This window comes from Onychostoma macrolepis, chromosome 01 (assembly GCF_012432095.1).
Source record: "Onychostoma macrolepis isolate SWU-2019 chromosome 01, ASM1243209v1, whole genome shotgun sequence".
Lineage (NCBI taxonomy): Eukaryota > Metazoa > Chordata > Actinopteri > Cypriniformes > Cyprinidae > Onychostoma > Onychostoma macrolepis.
This window is the reverse complement of record NC_081155.1, coordinates 18,952,299-18,977,836: the sequence shown is the minus strand read 5'-3', so window position 1 is coordinate 18,977,836 and position 25,538 is coordinate 18,952,299. Positions and strand designations below refer to the sequence as shown.

The 25,538-nt window shown below is 35.2% G+C and overlaps 1 protein-coding gene and 1 long non-coding RNA gene across 3 annotated transcripts in view; one reads left to right on the top strand and one right to left on the bottom strand.

Annotated features, from left to right (window-relative positions):
* Positions 1-25,538, top strand: part of tacr3a (tachykinin receptor 3a) — a 64,788-nt gene that overhangs the window by 2,206 nt on the left and 37,044 nt on the right. For both annotated transcript variants that reach the window (XM_058789707.1, XM_058789699.1), the window contains exons 2-3: positions 4,098-4,286; positions 13,986-14,136. In XM_058789707.1, coding sequence (XP_058645690.1) covers positions 4,098-4,286; positions 13,986-14,136 — 340 coding nt within the window. The remainder of the gene's footprint in view (positions 1-4,097; positions 4,287-13,985; positions 14,137-25,538) is intronic.
* Positions 4,291-6,993, bottom strand: LOC131548448 (uncharacterized). The gene is made up of 4 exons (XR_009273154.1): positions 6,492-6,993; positions 6,339-6,395; positions 6,175-6,243; positions 4,291-5,976 (listed from the first exon to the last, which is right to left on the bottom strand). It is a non-coding gene; the product is annotated as an uncharacterized LOC131548448 (long non-coding RNA).

Here is a 25,538-nt window from a genome sequence, read left to right as displayed (position 1 = left end):
TACTGAACAGTGGACATAGCTAAGAGAGCTAGTGCTTCTATGACTGGCGCTCATTGATCTTGATTCTTTTTTTACCTCTAATCAGATGCAGCTATTTGGAATCAAATGATTTAAAAGAACAATCCAAACTAATGTGAGTGAGTGCAATTGATGGAAGATCTGTAGGATAGAAGCCGCAAGGTACTGAATGCTGCATATTTCAGAGAGTCTCATTGCTGTCTGAGTCAAGTTATTTTGCCACAAGCACTGCTTTGCAACGTTTAAGTAACTTTGACTTATACAGTTAAGTTCTGCAAGTTTTTTCCCCCTGCCCAGATCTTTAGGATGCATAATATTCTTGTACCTAGAAAAAAATGTAAAATACTGTCACTGGGGTGGCACCCTTTCAAAAGTTAATATATAAGTTAATATACTAATATATTCTAGGTTCTAATGGTACTAATTGTACTGTTTAGGGGTCCATAAGGTACAAAGATGTAGTGTTGTCAAAAGTACCGACCACGATACCATTCGGTACTAAAATTTTAAAAACGTCAATTTCCCGCTAAGATTTGAGCGCTGTTGAGCGGATTTTTAAACAGCGCTGATTGGTCATTGTGTTCACGCGCTCAACAGATAAGTCTGTGATTGGCTTCAATGATCATCGCTTCACGCTCTTCACCGAGCACTTCATTGATCATTGCCAATCACAAATGTATCTGTTGAGCGGTGAACACAATGACCAATCAGCGCTGTTTAACAATCCGCTGAACAGCGCTCAAATCTTAGCGGGAAATGGACGTTTTTAAAATTCCAGTACCGAATGGTACCGCGGTCGGTACTTTTGACAACACTACAAAGATGTACCTTTCAGCTTTTATGCCTTAGAGTACAGTGATAGATTTGGAAAAGGATTTTAAAATGATTTTGAAAGTCTCTTATGCTCAACAAGCCTGCATTATTTAATTAAATACTGTAAAAACAGTAATATTGTGAAATATTATTGTAATTTAAAACAACAGTTTTATATTTTAAAAATGTAATTAATTTTTTTTAATGGAAAAGCTGAATTTTCAGCAGCAATTGCTCCAGTCTTCAGTGTCACACGATCCTTCAGATAATATCTAATGCTGATTTGATGCTAAATTATTAATAATGGTTGTTCTTGTTATTATTATGAAAGATGAAAACAGTTTTTGCTGCTTAATTTAATTTATTTTTTATTTTTTGTGGAAACTAATTTTTCAGGATTCTAGTTTAAAGTTTATTTAACAGAATTCATTTAAAAATTAAAAAAAAAAAAAATCTTTTTTGAGAAGACTGCCACCCTCTCACCCCTTTCAGATGTCATGCTGTGCCCATGTCAGTATATCTGGGCACTTGCTTAGGTAAATAACTTTTGATGCTATATGGCCCTTGTATCATGAGCGGTATGAGTTCTGCAGTTAGTGAAAAATGAGTTTTCAGAGTTATGCAATGCTGTACAATGAGTGCAAGAGCTAGATTCTGTAGCTGAGTCTGACAGACATCACTCTAATGTCAAAATCTATACATGACTTTTTCTGTGTTTTCAAGTTGTCACTCTGCACTAGTGAAAATGATGGAAGCAGCATACATTTGATTACATTTAGGGACCAAAGCTCATGGTCTGATCTCTGAAGCTTGGGTTTCTGTCATAGGTTGATCTCAACTATGACTTCTAGTAAAATGTCAGTTTAATCAGATATAATGCTCATTAATATGAATGGAGATTCCTCAGAAGTCAACATATTCACCCAACATAACAGAATGTTTTCATCTCTTGTTTTCCATATGTATAATATGAAATATGCTTAAAAGATGAGTTGGCAATTGATGAGCTGAATTACTTTGCATTACAATCCTGATATAATACTGATTCATTCTGAAAGGTGGACTTGTTTTGAGGATGCAACTGTTTGGCTTTTATCAACATTGTTTTATCACTGTAAAAGCAGAAGTACAGTAAATTTTATTAAAATGATCCAATCATTTGCAAAACAAACTTTCATGTTACTAATTAACAGCTTACTAACAAATCCAAGCTACTATGAAAACATTAGACAATTTATTGAAACTGCAAAAATGACTTGACATTAACTTTTTTTTTTATTTGTTTTTTTTTAAAATCCTTTTTCAAGGTCCTTAATAATTTCAGCTGGATATGAACAGTCTGTGTTGCATTTTTCAGCATGGGTTGTTTTCTGATCCTGTCACAGTGTAATGCAGGCTTTTCAAAGATATTTGATATTGAAAGATGAAAAATGGAATAGGTATATGGTCATAAAAAGCTATATCATGACTGATTTTGGTCCAAAAACCTTTACTAATAATGTAAAGTGGACCTTGGAATATGAAAACAAAATGTGTGAAATAATCTCTTTAATATACTGTGAATGTTGTTTTTTGCAGCCAGTATACATTAGCAACCAGGATATAGTTACTGCAGTAGGGAAATTATAACAGATAAGAGAAAGCAGATCCAGTCCGAGTGTTCTTCACAGTTATTTCCTGTGCTCAAAATGTCACATAGTGCTCGTGGCTCCAGGCTACATATTTCACAACCCACATTTGCGGTCACTGTTTTTTGCTGGTAGGCAGTCACTACTCTTATATACAGAGCAATTGTGACGTCTGCAGGAATTTGCAGTGGGTCAGTGTGCTTGCACTGCTGTATTTGGAGGAAAGTGTGAGATTTGTGCTGACACCACTTGCCCAGACAGTATTTTCAGGACGATAAATGTTTAATTTTACTGTCAGAGAGATGGCATTGCTAACAAAACCTCATTCTGTTGGTTTATGAAACTTTAATGAAACTGTTATGTGCAACATTTTTAAAGAATAGTGGAGGCCATTAGGTTCAATGTTAGTTCAAACATTTTATCATCAGTGGCATTACACTTCAATGCGATGTTATTTAGCCGACTGATTTTACATGACTACAATATAAAATAGGGCATGGAACTCTAAAACCTGCTGTATTTATGTATAGCCTAAGATGCTTCTCAGCTGAGGCTTGCGACATGTTTTGTATTTATCGATAACTTAGATTTTTAGTAAATTAAAGAATTTGGTTTTATTTTAGATTTCATTTAATTCAATTTTGTTTATTTATTTATTTGTGATGGCTGAATGGTTGCATTTGGCAACTGCATAAATGCATGCATGCATAAATAAATAATCTAACCTGAAAAGCTAGTTTTAAACATCAAATGAAGCCAAAATGATGATGTTTAAAACTAGCTTTTCATGCTATGTTATTTATTTGTCTGTTTATGCTAAATAGTATTTGATAAATAACAGGATTAGTTTCTTTAATGGGATGCCAGATTGAACTGTATCCATCGTAGGCGTTGGCTTGTATGAATGTGGCAACTTAACACATCACAGCATGACATAATGAGCTGTTTTTAATTGCAGTATATTAATTAATCATTACATTTGTGAATGTTTACTGGATACATGCTGAGATTTATATTCATGACTATTATAACTAATACAAAGTGTTCCCTTCTGCCGTCTTTCCTGTTGTTTATCCAAGATGCCTACATAAGTGCTTTGACATCCATACCATCCATATCCTGAAATAACCTTCTCTGCCCAAGAGTATAATTGGCTGTCTAATAAGCCATTCACTGCTTACAAGAGTGAGTCGTTAACAAAGCAAATGACCTATTATCACCCGTGAATGATTTTGAATATGTTAACCACAGAGGCTTAGCCTCACATTATGGTCAAGAGTTCACAAGTAATCACAAGTAATGGCATATGATTGGTCAGCGTTTCCATATAGTTAAAATGAAGAATTGGAGTGAAAATTCATTTCTTCTTATTACTGTTCTGTTATGTTGTATTCGTCTGGCAGGTTGAATTCTTCCATAGCATTAGAGTGAAATATTTAGCTCACACCTACAGCAGCAACAGATATGAATGGTTTCTTTGATGTGACCCATTATCAATCAGCTATTAGATCATTACACAACCTGCAAATTGAAAATTGCCTAACTGTGGTGCGTCTTTGATGTTTTATCATACTGATGGTATTTGAAGCCGTGTATCTGAGACGTGAGATTGAACAGTCGTCTGTTTGTGTTGTACAGGTACATGGCCATCATCCATCCCCTGAAACCACGACTCTCAGCCACAGCTACTAAGGTGATCATTGTGTGTATTTGGGTGCTGGCTGTGGTTCTGGCCTTTCCTCTGTGTTTCTTTTCAACCATCAAAAAATTACCCAAGCGGACCCTCTGCTACGTTGCCTGGCCGAGACCTTCAGAGGACCCTTTCATGTGAGAGCTCTTTAAATATGCATGCACGATTTTCTTCTTTTCCTCCCAGTTTATTTGTAAAGAACTTTGAGGTACAATCTTGTATGAAATGTGTTTTATTAAATAATAATAATAATTATAACAACAAAAACAACAACAACAACAACAACAACTACAATAATAATTGTTGTTGTGGTTTTATGAACAACAACAACAGCAATAATCCTAATACTACACAGCAAAATTATGAGTGTTAATTCAACTCTAACAGAGTTAAAATCAACTCCAAAAAAGTGTACATATTGTCCCAATCTTTTCAGAGTTACATTAACACTCTTCATAGAGCTACTTGTTTAACTCTATGAATGAGTCATATTTACACGGTATAGAGTTAAAAAACAACTCTGGTCCATACCACAGAGTGTTGATTTTTTCCTTAACACCAGTGTAAAGAGTTACAATTTAACACCTTTAAGATAGATTTTAACTCTTGATATTTTAGCTCCAGTGTATTGAGTTAACATTACAAAACTCTCCTCTGTGTTGAAAGTAAAAAAAAAAAAGCTGCCAGAAGATTAAAAAAAAAAAAAAAAAAAGTTAAACCTTTTAAATTAATTTTTTTAAAAGCACATTTTGTCACAGGTAAGCAGATTTTACTTAAAAAAAATAAATAATCACAATTACACTGCAACTCTCAAAGCAGTTGTTTATTAACATGTCAACACTTCACAACATGACAGTTCACTTTTAGAATAAGTGACAAGAAGGCACAATATATCCATTTCGGTCATCAGAATTGTAAGAATACTGCTTATCAAATGGTCAATAATAAAATAGGTCCTGCGGTGCAAACACTGAAAAATGTTTGCACCACCTTGTAAATCATTTAACATGCAAAGCCATGTGCGATTGATGCATTTTAACCAATATTTTTGTAAGGTTTTTAAAATTTTTAATTGATTATTTAAAAAAAATTATGTTTAGCCTTTGAATCTCATACACTAGACATGAATAAGCGGACCAATTTTTAGTTTTAGTTTTCAGCAAGACGAGATGTGTTTCTCTGCAGTTTTCAGCCAGGCAAGATACCCAACTCCCACTAGCAGCATCACAAAAGTGCTCCGGTAAAATAGGAGAAAAAACAAAAAGGATTATTTCACATCCATTTATCAGGTGAAATGTCAGGGACAAGTGTCAAATACAATATAAGAATAGTTAACCCAAAACTGAAAATTCTGTCATCATTTATTTATACTCATGTGGTTCCACACCTGTAGGACCTTCTGTCTTCTGAGGAACACAAAAAATAGATATTTTGAATAATCAACAGAAGAAACTGTCGTACATGGCATCTGTGGAAAGGCATGAGTATAAGTAAAAAGTTACTGTTCACTTATAGTTGGACTCCTCCTACCAAAATGAATGCACATAAATGGGACAGCACATAAAATAAATAATGCAAGCATACCAAAAACTTACATTTGATGCATTTTTTAAGAAACATTTTTAGAAGGAGATCAGACTCTTTATTATTATTATTGTTTAATAATCAAAAAATTAAGCATGACAATCAATAATCTTAAAATATGCAATTGTGGCTCACCCATGTCTCTGGTATGTGTAAGCTCTTCTCATCCCACTTAATGTACTGGTGGCTTCATACTCTTCAAGCACATCATCTCCTTCTCTCTGTTAAGCCAGCATGAACCATCTGTAACAATATTAAAGGAACAGTTAACATAAAATCTTAATTCCAAACCTATACGATTCACATTTGCTGAACACAAAACACGTTCATGCTTTAAAAAAAAGATAATAAAGTGTCTAAAGTAGTTCATGTGACTCAAGTGCCATATTCCAAGACTTGTGAAGCACAAAATCACTTTGAATGACGAACAATTTAACTCACTCAAGTGTTTTCCTTGAGAAGACCAACTTCCCCGTCTGCTCTGCATCACCAGTGAAAGAAAATGTCTCTCTGAGAAAGGTTTAGAGCGCACAACACATAAATATCGCTATTAATCAATATGTGATGTAATAAAACACAAATTTTAAATGAGGTAAAACACTTACTTATGTTTCCCCTGTTAAAAGCGACTTCCGCGTCAATGCATAGCCATTCAAATGCATCTGTGAGAAACGTTTAGGCTCGTACAGCATCAAAATATCGTCATAAAGTAATATTATTTTATAAAATACAAAATGTAAATGAGGTTAAACACTTACTTTCGGTGTTTTCCATGATAAAACCAATTTCCCCGTCTTCTCCGCATCATGAGTGAAGGAAAATATCGCTCTGAGAAAAAGTTTAGGAGTGCACATCACACAAATATCGCTATATAAATATGATGTTATGAAATACATACAAATGAGATAAAACACTTAACTTTCGGCGTTTCCTTTTTAAAAAGAAACGTCCTCGTCTGGTCCGCCTCGCGAGTGGAAGAAATGTCTTTAAAAAATGTTTAAGCGCACACACCTTATAAATATCGCTATAAAACGATATGATATTACAAAACACATATTGTGATTAAGATTAAACACTTAATTTCGCTGTTTTCCGTCCTCATATGCTCCGCATCGCGAGTCTAAGAACATGGCGTCTGTGAAAAATATTCCAGATGGGTCAAGCGCGCACACGAGCAAGTGTCCCGGATGTGACTAATAACACTCAACAGAGTGTTCTAAGAGTTTCTCTGCGTATTTACACCGGCCAGCGAGTGCTGTTTACACTAGCTAGTGTTGATCCCCTAAAGTTCAACACCACAACTTTAACACTTTACTCTAAAAGTCCTAAACACTAGGATTTCAACACTGGAGATTTTGCTGTGTAATAATTACAAAAATAGTTAATATCACTACTATTACTACTACTACTACTACTAATTATAATAATATTTATGACAATTATTAACATTATTATCATCAACAATAAGAAGTATTATTATTATTGGTGTTATCGGTATTATTAATTAGGTTGGCTTGAAAAAGCCAACTTACTGAAATGCTATTTAAACTTCTTATTATTATTCTTCTGAGACTAAATTTACAACTCTAACTCCTCCTAGAGCTTTAACGCTACAGACTCCAAACTCAGCCAAGATCTTCAGACTGGTCTGACTCAAGTTGCTATATCTTTTCTAACTGATCCGACTTACGATTTTCCTAAAAATTACGAATAAAACTGAGAAAAATCCCATAGACTTACATTGTCGGAATGTTCAGATGAGCCAAGACCTTGCAAGCTCCAACTGTCAAAATTTAAATCTAAACACACTGAAGCCATTAGACTCAATCAGACTTCCCTTCTATGTACTATTTCTAACCCATTCAAACTCATCTATCGCTCTATCTCTCTATCCTAGCGAAATGCTAATCATGCTAATGACAAGCTAGTCACTTGCTAATCATGCTAGAAACATGCTAGTGACATGCTAGTAAATTGCTAATCATGCTAGCAACATGCTAGTAACATGCTAATCATGCTAGAAACATGCTAGCGACATGCTAGTAATTTGCTAATAATGCTAGCAACATGCTAGAAACATGCTAATCATGCTAGAAACATGCTAGCGACATGCTAGTAACTTGCTAATAATGCTAGCAAAATGCTAGTCACTTGCTAATCATGCTAGCAACATGCTAATCGTGCTAGAAATATGCTAGCGACATGCTAGTAACTTGTTAATCATGCTACCAACATACTAGTAGCATGCTAATCATGCTAGAAACATGCTAATCATGCTAGAAACATTCTAATCATGCTAGAAACATTCTAGTGACATGCTAGTAACTTGCTAATCATGCTAGCAACATACTAGTAGCAAGCTAATCATGCAAGAAACATGCTAGCGACATGCTAATAATGCTAGCAACAATGCTAATCATGCTAGAAACATGCTAGCAAAATGTTAGTAACCTGTTAATCATGCTAGCAACATGCTAGTCACTTGCTAATCATGCTAACATCATTCTAGTAACACCTTAGCAACCACTCCAGGTACCCTAGCAAACGCATAGCAACATCTTAGCAACCACCCTGGGTACCTTAGCAACCGCATATCAACACCTTAGCAACCACACGGGTACCCTAGCAACCGCATAGCAACACCCTAGCAACCAGCCCGGGTACCTTAGCAACCGCCTAGCAACACCTTAGCAACCACCCCGGGAACCCTAGCAACCGCATAGCAACACCCTAGCAACCACACCGGGTACCTTAGCAACCACCTAGCAACACCCTAGCAACCACCCCAGGTACCTTAGCAACCGCAAAGCAACACCCTAGCAACCACACCGGGTACCTTAGCAACCACCTAGCAACACCCTAGCAACCACCCCGGGTACCTTAGCAACCGCCTAGCAACACCTTAGCAACCACCCGGGAACCCTAGCAACCGTGATAGCAACACCTTAGCAACCACTCCAGGTACCCTAGCAACCACCCGGTACCTTAGCAACCACACGGGTACCCTAGCAACCGCATAGCAACACCTTAGCAACTGCCCGGGAACCTTAGCAACAGCATAGCAACACCTCAGCAACCACACTCGGTACCTTAGCAACCGCATAGCAACACCTTAGCAACCACCAAAGTTAGCCTAGCAACCATCATAGCAACCACTCTGAGGTCCTTCTATCTATCTATCTATCTATCTATCTATCTATCTATCTATCTATCTATCTATCTATCTAAAGTCTATCTGTCTTTCTGTCTATCTATAATCTGACTCTATCTATCTATCTATGTATCAAACTTTAAGCTTTTAAAACTACTTTAAACTTCAAACTATTTCAGACTGAAACCCATCAAACTTAAAACTTTTAACATTTTTCAAACTTAAACTTTTTAAACTTCTTAAACTTTTTTAAACTTTTCAAACTTTTCAAACTTTCTGGTCCGTCTTTCTCAAGCCAACTTCAAGTTTGTCTCGACAAACTTTTCTTTCTAGTTATTATTATTCTTAGACTAAATTTCTGAACGCTACTCCTCCTAGAGCTTTCAAACTGGAACCACCAAACTCAGCCCAGCTCTTCAGACTGTTCTGACTCGAGTTGCTATATCTCTTTAGACTGATCTGACTTACGGTTTTCTTAAAAATGAAGATTAAAAATATAAAAAATCCCATAGACTTACATTGATGGAATGTTCAAATGAGCCAAGACCTTGCAAGCTCCAACTGACAAACATTCAAATGTAAACACACTGAAGCCCATTAGACTCAATAAAGCTTCCCTTCTATGTACGATTTCTAACAAATTCAAACTCATATAAGCTTCCACTCTATCTAATACTATTTCTAATCTATCTAAATCATGCTAGCAACATGCTAGTAACATGCTGATCATGCTTGAAACATGCTAACATCATGTTAGTAACTTGCTAATTATGCTAGCAACATGCTAGTAATTGCTAATCATGCTAACAACATGTTCAAATGAGCCAAGACCTTTCAAGCTTCAACTGACAAACATTCAAATGTAAACACACTTAAGCCCATTAGACTCAATCAAAGCTTCCCTTTTATGTGCTATTTCTAACCCATTCAAACTCATATAAGCTTCCACTCTATCTAAATCATGCTAGCAACATGCTAGAATCATGCTGATCATGCTAGAATCATGCTAATCATGCTAGAAACATGCTAGCGACATTCTAACAACATGTTCAAATGAGCCAAGACCTTGCAAGCTTCAACTGACAAACAGTCAATGTAAACACACTATTAGACTCAATCAAGCTTCCCTTCTATGTGCTATTTCTAACCCATTCAAACTCATATAAGTTTCCACTCTATCTAATACTATTTCTAATCTATCTAAATCATGCTAGCAACATGCTAGTAACATGCTGATCATGCTTGAAACATGCTAACATCATGCTAGTAACTTGCTAATCATACTAGCAACATGCTAGTAACATGCTAATCATGTTAGAATCATGCTAGCAACATGCTAGTAACTTTTCTAATCATGTTAACAACATGCTAGTAACTTGCTAATCATGTAAGCAACATGCTAGTAACATAACAATCATGCTAGAGACCTGCTGGTAACTTGCTAATCATGCTAAGAACATGCTAGTAACATGCTGATCATGCTAGAATCATGCTAGCAACATGCCAATCATGCTAGAAACATGCTAGTAACATGCTAATAATGCTAGAAACCTGCTGGTAACTTGCTAATCATGCTAAGAACATGCTAGTAACATGCTGATCATGCTAGAATCATGCTAAGAACATGCTAGTAACATCCTAATCATGCTAGAATAATGGTAGTAATTTTCTAATCATGATAACAACGTGCTAGTAACATGCTAATAATGCTAAAGACATGATGGTAACTTTGCTAATCATGCTCAAACATGCTAGTAACACTGCAACAATCTACCCGGGTACCATAGCAACTACCTAGCAACACACTAATATTACCTAAGCAACTGCATAGCAACCACCCCGAGTACCCTAGCAACCACATATCAACACCCTAGCAACCACCCGGTTACCATAGCAACCACCTAGCAACACCTTAGCAACCACCCCGAGTGCCATAGCAACCACCTAGCAACACCTTAGCAACCACCCGGTTACCCTAGCAACCACATAGCAACACCCTAGAAACCACCCCGGATACCTTAGCAACCGCCTAGCAACACCTTAGCAACCACCCCGGTTACCCTAGCAACCACATAACAACACCCTAGCAACCACCCCGGATACCTCAGCAACCGCTTAGCAACACCTTAGTAACCACCCCGAGTACCCTAGCAACCATCTAGCAACACCTAAGCAACCACCCCGAGCGCCATAGCAACCACCCCAGGTACCATAGCAACCACCTAGCAACACCTTAGCAACCAGCCCGGATACCTTAGCAACCACCCCAGGTACCATAGCAACCACCTAGCAACACCCTAGCAACCACCCCAAGTACCCTAGCAACCACCCCGGGTTACTTAGCAACCGTAAAATAACACCTTAGCAGCCACCCCAAGTACCCTAGAAGTTGCATAGCAACACCTTAGTAACCACCCCGAGCGCCATAGCAACCACCCCAGGTACCATAGCAACCACCTAGCAACACCTTAGCAACCTACCCGGGTACCATAGCAACCACCTAGCAACACACTAATATTACCTTAGCAACTGCATAGCAACCACCCCGAGTGCCATAGCAACCACATAGCAACACCCTAGTAACCACCCTGGATACCTTAGCAACCACCTAGCAACACCTTAGCAACCACCCCGGATACCTTAGCAACCACCCCAGGTACCATAGCAACACCCTAGCAACCACCCCAAGTACCCTATCAACTGCATAGCAATTCCTTAGCAACCACTCCAAGGACCCTAGAAGCCGCATAGCAACACCTTAGCAACCACCCCAGATACCATAGCAACACCCTAGCAACCACCCCAAGTACCCTATCAACTGCATAGCAATTCTTTAGCAACCACCCCAAGGACCCTAGCAACAGCTTAGCAACACCCTAGCAACTACCCCAGTTAACCTAGAAAAATCCTAGCAACCACCCTAGAAGCCACACCAGGTACCCCAGGGATTTGTTTTTCTGTCTGTTCTTCTGATAGACTGCATTGCCTATAAAACATTCAAACATTAATCTTTAAAACTATTTTACGTATTTCAAAGTACTTCAAACTGAAAGTCTTCAAACTTCAAGCTTTTAAAACTTTTACAAACTTTCTGGCTAGGCTTTTTCATGCCAACTTAAAGTTTGTATCCAAACTTTACTATCTAGTTATTATTATTCTTATGAGACTAAAATTTCTAAACGCATCTCCTCCTAGAGCTTTCAAGCTAGAACCACCAAACTCTGCCCAGCTCTTCAGACTGACTGTTCTGACTCGAGTTGCTATATCTCTTCAGACTGATTGGACTTATAGTTTTCATAAAAATGAAGATTAAAAATCATAAAAATCCCATAGACTTACATTGACGGAATGTTCAAATGAGCCAAGACTATTCAAACTCCAACTGTCAAAATTCAAATTTTAAACTCCCAGAATCCTTTGAGACTCAATCAAGCTTCCCTTCTATGTATTATTTCTAATCCATTCAAACTCATCTATCTAATATTTCTAATCTATCTATCCTAGCGACATGCTAATCATGCTAGAAACATGCTAACAACATGCTAGCAACTTGCGAATATTGCTAGCAACTTGCGAATATTGCTAACGACATGCTAGTCACTTACTAATCATGCTAGCATCATGCTAGTAGCATTGCTAATCATGCTAGAAAAATGCTGGTCACTCGCTAATCATGCTAGTCACATGTTAATCATGCTAGAAAAATGCTGGTCACTCGCTAATCATGCTAGTCACATGTTAATCATGCTAGAAAAATGCTAGCGACATGCTAGCGACATGCTAGTCACTTGCTAATCATGCTAGCATTGTGCTAGCAACATGCTAATCATGTTATAAATATGCTAGCAACATTCTAGTCACTGGCTAATCATGCTAGTAACATGCTAATCATGCTATCAACCTTTTTCTGTTTTTTACCTTTTAAAAACTAGTAAATGAACACTTAACTAGCCTATTTGAAAACCTTTAAACTTTAAGCTTTCACAACTGCTTTAAACATTCAGGCTAGGCTTTCTCAAGCCAACCTAAAGTATGTCTCGACAAACTTTTTTATCTAGTTAGTATTACTGTTGTTTTTGTTAATAATAAGAATAATACCAAAATAGTTGTTAATATCACTACTACTACTACTACTAATTATAATAATATTTATAATAATTATTAACATAATTATCATCATCAACAACAAGAAGTATTATTATTATTATTAACAGCTATTATTAGAATTATTTGTGTTATTGGTTAGTATTACTGCTGTTGTTAATAATAATAACAATACAACTTTTTTATTATTATTAACAACCACAATACTACTACTAATACTACTAGTTGTTAACAGTAATAATAGTTGTTGTTGATCATTATTATAAAAATGATGGTCACACTTTATTTTAAGGTTCAATTCTATCTATTAACAAACCATTAACTATGACTTTTGCCTCAATAAACTCCTAATTGGCTGCTTATTAATAGTTAGTAAGGTAGTTGTTAAGTTTAGGTTTTGGGCAGGATTAGGGATGTATAATATGCTCATGCAGAATATGTGCTTTATAAGTACTAATAAAAAAACCAATATGTTAATACTAGGCATGCTAATAAGCAACTAGTTAATAGTGAGAATTGGTCCAAGATTAGTATAGAGATTATTCATAATACTTATAATTAATATTATTAATACTTATTTTATTAGTAGTGTTATTCTTAACAACAACATTAATATATATATTTTTTTTAACAAAGCTAGTATGGAAATAATATCAGTGTCAACAGAGTTTCAGCGTTCACAAGTGTTTTGATTGCAGTCAAATTTGAGAATGCATTATTTTTTTTAAAGTTACTGCAGCAGAACTGTGTTGGATGCAAGACTGAAAATGTAAATACAAATCACACTGTATCATTTGTGTCACGATTTTGAGTTTGAGTGAGTTCTGGCTATGCCAGATATTTTGGGCAACGCTGGGCTTCATTTAAAAAAATAAATAAATAAATAAAAAGAATCTCACAGTGATGGTAGTGACTCCCCTGTTTGTCTTAGAATTGTATCTTCATTGGCAGCACAGGCGCTTTATTACTCTCTCTCTCTCTCTCTCTCTGGTAACAGGTATCATATCATAGTGGCATTACTGGTGTACGTTCTGCCACTGGTGGTCATGGGAATTACCTACACTATTGTCGGGTTGACGCTTTGGGGAGGAGAGATTCCTGGAGACTCATCAGACAACTATCAGGGCCAACTGCGAGCCAAAAGGAAGGTAAGCAGTTCACATTCTTGAGGGTCTCTTAGATTGACTCTTATAACACATCGTCTCACCAGAGCCTTTGAGCTGGAGCAGAAGTACAAATGCAGAAAAGTAAAAGAGAATGGAGAGATGTTATAACACAAACCTGTAAGACCATGTGGTTCAAGATTTGAGCAGTGAAATTTAAGTGGTCGTTAAATACTAATCCCAGGTTCGTGGATGTAGAGCTCAGATGTACAGTGATGTTGTGTTCAACACACACACATCAGAGCAAACACACCGCACACTCACATTTAATGGGTCATTACATGTGGGATCAATAAGATATTAGAGAAGGAAGTTCTCTAAAGAAAATGGAAAGGGCTGGATAGTCCGACAGGTCATTTAGATCACTTGTAGGAGGAAGTCAATGAAAGAGAAAGATAGATAAAGAGATCCAGACAGTGATAAGCCCATGCAGAGCTGTCTTTTAGTTGGTTTTGATTTTTTTTTTTTTGTACACAAATACTGCTAGCCATGGTGACAGAAAAACTCATTAAATGTTAATATTTGCTCCTGCTATGGACATTATAGCAGCAACTGGCAGCCTGCGGGCCGAATTTGGCCTGTCAATCATTTTTATGCAGAACTCACTGATTTTGATGAAATCGCAAAACTCAGCAGTGAGTTCAGCATTTAACGGTTGTCAGTTAGCAGGCGTCAACCCATATCTAAACTGGAGTGTTTCATTTTTAAATGTGTTTAATCTTTTTTATTTTCTTTTTTGTCCATAAACCAGCTATTCTACTTTACTGAATATGAACTAGGTCAGCATGAGTTTAATTGCACTTATTTGATCAAGTTTTATTCAATCAGTTATTTTTATTAGGGTTGTCAATTAATTAAAAAAGTTAAACTAATTACAGTAATTACATGATATACTGAAAAAAATATCACATTATTTACAGTATGTTTTTAAATGCAAGATGGTGTTTTGTGTGAACAGCTCTACTCAATATGTGCCACCTGCTTTAGTTATGTGTTATTTGGGAAGTGTGACACATGTACAGGTCAGGGGTCCTAATTAAACATGTTTAATGATTCATGATTATTACACTAAATGAAGTAGATGAACAAACTGACAGCTCTAGCATGACTATATAAATCTTCAGCCTTACAAGAAATGAGTCACAGCAGCTGATTCAGCTGCACATCAGCCCATGTCAGTGATCCCATACACAAATGTAATTTATATATATGAAATTTCCATATATGAAATATATTGTCGTATGAAGTCTAAATATGAAACCTATTAGAAATTGGAACAATTTCTTATATTGGCATGTATATCCAGCCCATTCTGTGTATTTGTCATGTACATATATATCCATCCTATATCCATCAAGTTGATATAAATATAAAAATTAGACATGAAGCGTTCAGATGCAAAAGCCTCTAAGTGCTGTCTAAAATTTTCATCTAAAATGAGAATTTTTATCAGGCTCCTATGTTTAGATTCAGTAATTTTTACTCTAACGGCAATATATAGGTACTTTTCTATGCAATTAAAGTGAAATAACTGAACATAAATATAGGAGCCTGATAAAAATGCTAATTTTAGATGAAAATTTCAGAAGGCACTTAGAGGATTTTGCATCTGAACTCTTCACATGTAAAAATACAAATTTTTGTATTGTTTTAATGAAGATGCATAAAAAAAATAAAAATATATACGGTTGCTACAAAAAATGAAATACCATATACAAACCATCATATATATATTAACATATATGATTTTTTTCATGTTATTACATTCATCTTATGAATATTCATCTTATATCTTCTTATAGATAGCATATAGTAATATCACTCTTGATATAGGGCAGTATATATCATATATTACAATTGATATGGTGACATTAAAAAAAATGTATTAAAAAGAACCTTCAAAGAAGAATGGACAGATATATATGCTTTTAAACTTAAAGTGTTAATTGTGCATCTTATTTGTCTGTAGTGCTTGTTAACGAAAGTGATAACATTCAGGACCTGTAAAGGCAAATCTCTGTCAAAGGAAATAATTTTCAAGGGAAAACATTTTACTTTTGACTTTGTCCATTTATGCTAAATGATTTATTTTAAATTTTTAATGTTAAATTTTTAGATTTCAACTTAAATGTTCAGATCTCATAATTAGTCATTTCAATTGAAAAATCTTGCGCTTGAAGGAATTATATGAAATTCCTTTTCACAGGGGATGAGGCATTTATTGACATGTTCTTAGCACTGAATGCAATAGATTTTCCTTGATAACCTTGACATGGTAGTGGCCAGCCTGGGGCATTTGCACAAAAAAGCACTTAACAAATTAGTATTGTTGATCTATAGCACTCTCTGACTTAACTAATGTTAAACCAATCATGAAAAAGTAATCAAAAACTCCCAATCAGGGGGAAAAAACACAAAAGCTTAGGCCTGCTTCCAATTTCCTGTACTTTCATAGTATGTACTTAAATCAGTGAAAAACAAATAGATTGCTTTGTGGTTTCTTTTCTAGTAGACTAGTGACAAATGACTGATGTGGAAAGCGGCTCTGAGCGACTTTGGTTTTGTAAATTCGCTGTTGTTTTAGTGAGCATAGCTCTATTTGTTTTCTCTCCGATTTGCACCAGAATCAGATTTGGAGTGTGTGATCCCTTCTGTCTTGAGGTTGTGATTCTTGTATAAATACATTAGTGCCACCTTGATGTAGTCTTCTGTGTATCATGGATGAGAATCCTGCAGGCACCTCTAAGTGTAGCCAGTGGAGAACACAGTTAATTAGAGCCAGATGGTCCATTAAGTGGAAATGATGTGACATACTCAATTGATGAGCTATTTAAGATGTTTTAAAATGAAGTTTTCCAAAGTGTGCACAATATTGCAGCTCAACAGAGAACATACGTGCGGGGTGAATCTGGTCTTGCAAGCCATTCTTAGGGTTTTGACGAGACTCTCTCAGTCCTGGAATACAGCCGTCCACAGGTTCAATAGGCATTTTATATATTCTATATTCAATCAATAGCATTCAGAGCTCAGTCTGCCGGTTATATGTTTCATTAACGGCTGCTGCGATTGTGCTGGCTTTCTATTTCGATCAGCGCTCCATCTTGCTCGCTCCCTACGGCTGTCCCTCATCATGTATCTTCCTTCCATTAGTAGCTGGCATGCCGAATATGTGTATTTGGAGCCGGTTAGCTCTTGGACGTTCCATATGCCCCCACTCTATGTGATGTGTAACGGTGATTATGGAACTCAGAAGCATGAACATCTATTTCTGCTTTTAGAAGACTCTCAATTAATCCTGGGGACATTTTCATTTTCACTGTCAGTTCAAATGTAACTCTTTGAGAAGATAGGAGAAGCTGGTGGGTGACCAATACTCATTTATTCGAGGACTTTGTATAGCCATTGATAAACCAGAAAAAGCAATCCATTTTTTTCTTTTTGAACATGAACGAATGGAGTACAAAATGGCATGGAGATGTTAAAAGAACATCAGCTTTATGTAATGTGCTTTCAGATTAAAGTAGCCTGCGCCGTTCTTTGTAATCTAATTGTGTAAAACCTTCCTGGTAATATTTCCAATCATGCACTTCAGATAATCTTGCTAATGTTCTATATGATGAAACAACACCTGTTTCTTGTCTCCATTATATGAAATGTTTGCAGAAATACTGTCAAACATGGAAATTGCAGGTTTTCTGAAAGGTAATCAACATTATTTCATATCGTAAAGGAGATTGACTTTCTTAAGACATGGGTTTCAGAAATAACTACAGAGATTAAAGAGAGTGCTGCAATACTTTGCTTTTTTTGGTTGAGAATTTAACAGAATTGCAGAATGATTACAAGTACTACAGTGGTTTCAAAATGAATTGCATTATTAGGAATATATGATACTTTGACCGAATTGGTTGTCAACATTGGCCTAAACAATTTAGTAATTTAGAATATTATTTTCTGTCATGCATATTTAGTTTTATTTCATTTTATTTTCTATTTAATTTTCATTTGTTTTGTCTTGTAAAATTCATTTTAAGATTCTTAAAGGGATAGTTCACCCAAAAATGAAAATTCTGTCCAAACTTGGAAGACCTTCATTCATCTTCAGAACACAATTAAGATGAAAATCCATGGATGAAATCGGAGATATTTCTGACCATGCATAGACAGCAACTCAACTACTACAGTCGAGACACAGAAATGTAGTAAGGACATTGTTAAAATAGTCCATGTGACATCAGTGGTTCAACCATAATGTTATGAATCTACGTCATGGTACTCTCATGAATGGGCATCAAAGACTGACACGGAAGACAAGAAATTGTTGAATAGAGTCGTTATTTTTGTTTTCTTTGTGCGCAAAAAGGGTTCTCATAGGTTTATAACATTATGGTTGAACCACTGATGTCACATGGACTATTTTATCAATGTCCTTGCTACCTTTCTGGGACATGAACATGTCAGTTGCATTGCTGTCTATGCAGGGTCAGAAAGCTCTCAGATTTCATCAAAAATATCTTAATTTGTGTTCTGAAGATAAATGAAGGTTTTACGGGTTTGGAACGACATGAAGGTGAGCAATTAATGACAGAATTTTCATTTTTGAGTCAAATATCCCTTTAATCTTTCTTAATCGGGAGCAGTACGCATTGTTACTAAACATAAACTTTGTCATTAAAACTTCACATGTTATCATATTAGCTGGAAGCTTTTGGCAGCTGCTCTTGACTTTGCTTGTAGGATTTAGGCATCATGCGTCGAAAGCCTCACGGTTCATCTGCCTTCAGGATTACCAAGGCAGTGCTTACTTTGGATTGCAAGAATCAGTTATTAACTCTAATCTAAGCCTGAGGAAAGTGATCCTGCGAGTTTTGCTCTGATGATTATGGATTAGGAGGCTCTGTTGATGAGCCAGACTCTGATCAAGTCACAATGGCTGCCCTCACTTAGTTCTCAAGACACGTTTTTCTCTGGTTCTTTGGAAGGTGTTTGTTTGTGTTTCAGGGGTGGGTCATGTTTTCAATGAAAATGACAGAATGAAACATTCAGCTATTGATCTTCTACCATGAGAAATGCATTTTTTGTATCACCATGTTTATATATCACCTTCTAGCTTACAAATTGACCATGTACCTCTTATGGATATATCAGTTTTATATTTTGTTTATATATCTATATTTATATATATATATGTATGTATATATATGTACAAATATTCTTTCACATAGCATACAGAGGATGTTGTAGGTGGTAAATTGGCTACACAAATGTTTTTAGAAGCTCTGTAGCAAATTACATTTCAAGCACAAGTGTAACTGTTGGTGTATTTGTATTTGTTTGTGCTCATTTGTGTTTACCATCTGACACTGTGGATCAAGTGAATTTGTTAAAAGTGTATGTGAAATCGTTCACTTGAAAACCTATTTAACATTTCTAGAGCATGCTGCGGATAATTATAATCAAAATTTTTGAGCGCAAAGCATCAATCCAGCTCTGCTGGAAGACAATGACTGCTGCCTTAGTGTGTTAGCTGCAATCACAAAAGCACACTTGTGAAGTTTTGCTTATCTCATCCAAAACAGAGAGCTAAGTGCCTGAGCCACAATACTATCACAATCCATTTCCATCCATATTAGCTTTATGGCTCCTCCACTGGAAATCAGAACAAAAGCTCCTTCTGGAACATAACTGTAACCATTTGCACATAAAGGAAAGAACTAAAATTGATGATTTTAATAATATACATACTTTTAAACTGTCTCCTATATATATTTCAATAAATATTTATCTATTTATTCTCTCTTTACCTGATACTGAAATATAATTGGTTGGAAAGGTTACCTTTAATAATAGCTGGCTATTTATATGTGTGGAGGCAAATCAAATTTCTTCTTCCTTTTAGCCTTTTTCCGGAAACAAATTATTGAATTTAATTTGACGTTGACTTATTTGAATATCCAATCTGATTAAACAGTTTACTAATCAGAGGAGCCTTTATGCTGTTGCTGTCAATAAAACTCACCTGTACTAGTACATATGGAAAAAGTATATGTTTTTACATTCAGTTGAGATATGAACATTAGTAAGTAAATGAATTAAAACAACAGTTTATCACTGTTGTAAACTTCATTTTGAATATAAGATATTTCGCAGTCTACAGGCCGGTTGCAGCAAACAGCACATCACTGGTGCAAAGTGAGACACTCAATCCAGATGCATGACTATTTTGCACAATCAGCCCCTGACAGATTGTGATCCATTTTCTCCACAGGAGCTGTTTTCAGCTAGGCTTCATTTTCTCTAAATAACTATTCAAAATGATCCCAGCACTGTTTTCTGGAATGAATATATCAATGCACTGTAATGGCCTGAGTCACAGAGTTTCTGTCATCCGTCATCTCATTCCAGCCGGATCTGTTTTGCAAGTCTATGTAGGAAGGTACTGAATGTAGTGTCTCTTCTTCTTTTGGAATATGTGACTCCATAAGATGCTTTTAGGATGCAGCTATATTAGTATTTATTTTCTTTTGACTAAATTGGGTTTGAATACTCAATAAGCCAAAAAGAGAATAAAACTGAAAATCACAACAAACTAAATTTGTTTTCTTACATATAACGTGATTTCTTTGAGCATTACATTTTTCTTTTATAAAGTTTTCAGGTGCAGTTAATATATTAATTTGTGGAATAGAGCATACAACTGTGTTGCATACAGTACAATGAAGCAGAACTGAAAAATGTGTGATATTTATTCACTAAAATCTCTTTGTGTTTCACAAAAGCAAGAAAATAAAGTGACGCTGGAAGGACATGGGCGTAAGTAAATGATGACTATTTTTATTCTTGACTGAAATATTCCTTTAAATACAGGTTGCACAGCAACACAATTTGTGGTGTTGAACAGAGTGACATTATCCTGGTATTATATACAGAAAAGACAGTTTGTGACTATAACTTGTGAGGTTAAATCAGCTGTTTATAATGTGCATTGTTTGAGGTATAAACTTTTATCAGTTTTTCACTGGCATAAAGTTGGCTTGACATTGGACCTTCGATATTATCATATTTAGGGGCCGTCTCTAAAGTTACATGCGATATTGGTATACGCTTTTCTAACTTCAATAGCATATGAGCAGAATGACTTACAGTCATAAAAATAACTGTAAACTGTTCATCTAGCCTACGTGTCAACTATAATGCACGTTTTACATTTTTGACATTTATTAAAATAAACTGTAAATCATTTGTTAAAAATTCTATTTTTTCAGCACCGAATGGACTCAAACGCAAATTTAAAGCTCAATAGCATTTGAGGAGAATGACTTGCAGTCATAACACAAACTGTAAACTGTTCATCTAGGTGTCACTTATAATGCACACCTTTTACATTTTTTATATTTATTAAAATGTACTGTAAATCATATGAAAAAAATGCTATTTTTCTCTACCGAATGGGCTCAAATGCAAAATATGCCATAATTTAAAACTCAATAGCATTTAAGGAGAATGACTTGCAGTCATAACACAAACTGTTAACTGTTTATCTAGGTGTAAACTGTAATGCACACCTTTTACATTTTTGATATTTATTAAAATAAACTAAATCATATGTAAAATTTGCTATTTTTCACTACTGAATGGGCTCAAATGCAAAATATGCCATAATTTAAAGCTCAATAGCATTTGAGGAGAATGACTTAGTCATAACTCAAACTGTAAACTGTTCATCTAGGTGTCAACTATAATGCACACCTTTTACATTTTTGATATTTATTAAAATAAACCGTAAATCATATGTAAAATTAGCAATTTTTCACTACCGAATGGGCTCAAACGCAAATTTAAAGCTCAATAGCATTTGATCAGAATGACTTAGTCATAACACAAACTGTTAATTGTTCATCTAGGTGTCAACTATAATGCACACCTTTTACATTTTTTATACTTATTAAAATCTACTGTAAATCATATGTAAAAAATGCTATTTTTCACTACCGAATGGGCTCAAACGCAAAATATGCCATAATTTAAAGCTCAATAGCATTTATTTTTTACATATTATTTACAGTTCCCTATCTGTCGGTCACTACGAGTTATATCGTGACGACATTATGGGGAGTTCACTTGGGAGCCTCAATCATCTCTGACTTTAAGAGAAAATGCCAATGAAATTTGGCTAGTGGATTTTGCATACCTGAGCCACATAAATAGGCGGCAGGTGCACCCACTCTTCAGATTTTTGCTTCGGAGCCGAGTGGATGAAGAGTGCTGTTCTGAAACAAATGTCTGAAACAAGCTCTGTCTAATCACATCCGTACAGTTTATGATCACAACTACAACAACGTTTGTCAGGCATCTACATTGTCATCTGAAGAGATTACAAAGATTAAACAAGTGTTTTTTTTTTTAAACTCTAAAACACGAAATGTGAAATGTGTGTTATCTGATTTTGCTATAAAACAAACTTTTAATATGTAAAAAAACATACTTTCAGTAAACTTTAATCTTGTAAATTACCTGTATTTAAGTTATTATTACTTAATCAAAACAACCCAACTGCAGTTTGATTTGATATTACTTGGAATGCACAATTAAAAAAAAAAAACGTGATTTCTGAAAATAAATAAAAATGGAGTTATCGGTTTTTGCAAATGAACTCTTCCGATATTTACGTTTTTATCAATAGATATCTTTCTAACTCCTGATTCTTTGTATCAGAGGAAGTAATGTTACTGATAATTGTATTGTAAATGGTGACGTGGATTCAGTTAACATGGTTCTGTTTAAGAATACCATGATTCCTCTGTCAAGCAATTGTTGGCTGAATCAGTACTGATTAGGATGAGAGTGAGTGTGTCTGCTGATGTCTAGACCAGTGGTTTTCAATCCTGTTCCTCAGGACCCACTGCTCTGCACATTTTGCATGTCTCCCTAATTTACACACCTGATTCAGATCATCAGCTCATTAGGAAAGGGCTCCATGAACTTAAATGAGTGTGTCAGATAAGGGAGACATGCAAAATGTGCAGAGCAGTGGGTGTTGCGTGCATTATGTATTAATTTAGGCTACATGAAATATAGGCTATAGCATTTGGATATCATAGGTTTAACATAGATTCCCCAGTTGATTGGTCACATTAAGAATTACAAACACTTTTGCCAACAAGTTTTCTGAACATTTCCATAACAGAAATCTAAACACTGGATTGAGCCAGTTACAAAATTTGTTTCATTGTGTTGACATATTAGAGTTAAAGGTTTTTACAAAGGGGAATTTAGATACCTCTTTGTATCACTCCATACATTTGACAATAATATAAAAAAGATTCAATTTCCACTATTTTTTAGTAATGAAATGAAGAAACCGCTCTGTAAAAACCTTCAGAAATTGTATAAAGTAAAACTGTAAAGTCTGTAAAATTAAAAGTGTATGTAAGTGGAGATTTATGGTGTATGTAAGTGGAGAAAAAAAAAATCATTTTAAGAAAGTGGCCTTTAAAAATATGTATTGCAATTGAAGTCTACAGATGCAAATAGAAAAAGTGCAGTTTTAAAAGTGTATTTTGGATGTTTACTTTCTACTAGTCTGAAACAAATTTATGAAAACCCACATAGCCCAAAATCTCAAAATTGACCATTGCATGAAAAACAGTTTTTGCCTCTCTGCCTGTTTTCTTCTCTTTTTTTGTTTTTTTCATTAAGAATAATGTGTGTATATATAATGTTAAGGACAGAAAGAGGCAGTCATCCTGTGGCATTGTGTCTTTTTAAGTTCATCTCCTGTTTGTCTGTCTAAACACAGTCTTGCATAGTAATCTCCATCTCTGCTACCTCATGCTGCAGAGAGCAAACATCTTGGTTGCTCACCCATTGTGGGACGCTGATGCATACTGTAAAAAAAAAAAAAAAAAAAAAGTTGAGCCAACTTAAAATTTTAAGGCAACCAGCTTCAGCAGATTTTTGAGTTTTCTCAACTTGTTGTTTTAAGTTTATACAACAAAAATGTGAGAATCTCCCACAAAAATAAGTTGAGCAAACTCAAAAATCTGCTGAAGCTGGTAAAAAATTGTTTAAATTTGCTCAACTATTTTTTTTTTTTTTTTTTTTTTACAGTGCATATAGATTCTGTCTCTGTTTTAAGAACTGCCTCCCCACAAAGGTTTTACATTAATTCATATATAATTCTGGTATAGGACTACATACAGTATATATTTTCAAACTCAATTGGCTGGTTGCCTGAACAACTACATTAATCACCTTAAACTTCCTGTATTAATTAATCTGCTTTCAGGCAGGGGTGTTTCTAGTTTCTCATCAGTACTGGGCCACAGGCCCCCCATAAACTATGCTCATATTTTGATATACTCTTTTAAAAGTTGTTTTGGATATAAAAGGATTTAAATTGTAAACTGTAAATTGATGTAAATAACCTGCAGTAGTTCACTGTGCACAGAATAAAGTGTTTCTTCACCATTGACAATCAATATAATACATTTGCAAGTTTCGTTTTCTACAATGGATTATAGGTAAATATCATCCTCCTCCAGCACTCTTTTTGTTTTCTGTTTTACAAACTGTCCTGTTACTATTTCAGTGTGTGAAACCGCTGTAAATTTTTCAGTGCATGGTTGAATTGTCATCACAAACAATTTACGGCATTTTTGCAAACCCGTTTGACCCATTAGATCAAAAGAGTGATTAATTTGTGAATCAGGCATCTCTAGTTCTGATACAGTTGATGACTCATAAGGATTAATCTGTAATATTTACTTCATTCTTACAGATCTTTTTGTAAACTACTTAAAACTGTATGTATTGTTTGGGCAACCCTTTGTCTATGGCAATATTTTGGCAAAATTATATTATGTTACTACTTTCACGTTTCGCAACACTGTCAAATCAAAATCTAAAAGCATGTTTAATTTGAACCTAAAACAGATCAACTAACTACAACAAAGTTTTATTACATTAGTTGTTGTATATATCAGAAATAAAATGTCTGTTGAATGATGTTAAAAGATTAATGAAAATAACACACCACCAATGCTTAATGCTACCATTAGCCTAATGGTAGTGTAAACCAAAAAAAACAAAAACTCTTTGATAATGTAAAAACATGTTCACTGAAGCAACCATGGCATTTAGCTCTTTTATCGTGACGTGTTTAACAGGACTTGAACCTGAGAGCTCCGCATTGGAAGTGCAATTCTGTACCAGGTGAGCTATTGAGCAAATTTACTCAGAAAAGCCATACATATGAAGCTGGCAATGTGATGCAAATGACACAGTGCATTAGTTTACAAATCATACACTATGGCAAAAGGAAATTTGTCAACCAAAATTTAACACTTGTGACAATAATTATGAAATTTCTATGATATCAAAAAATT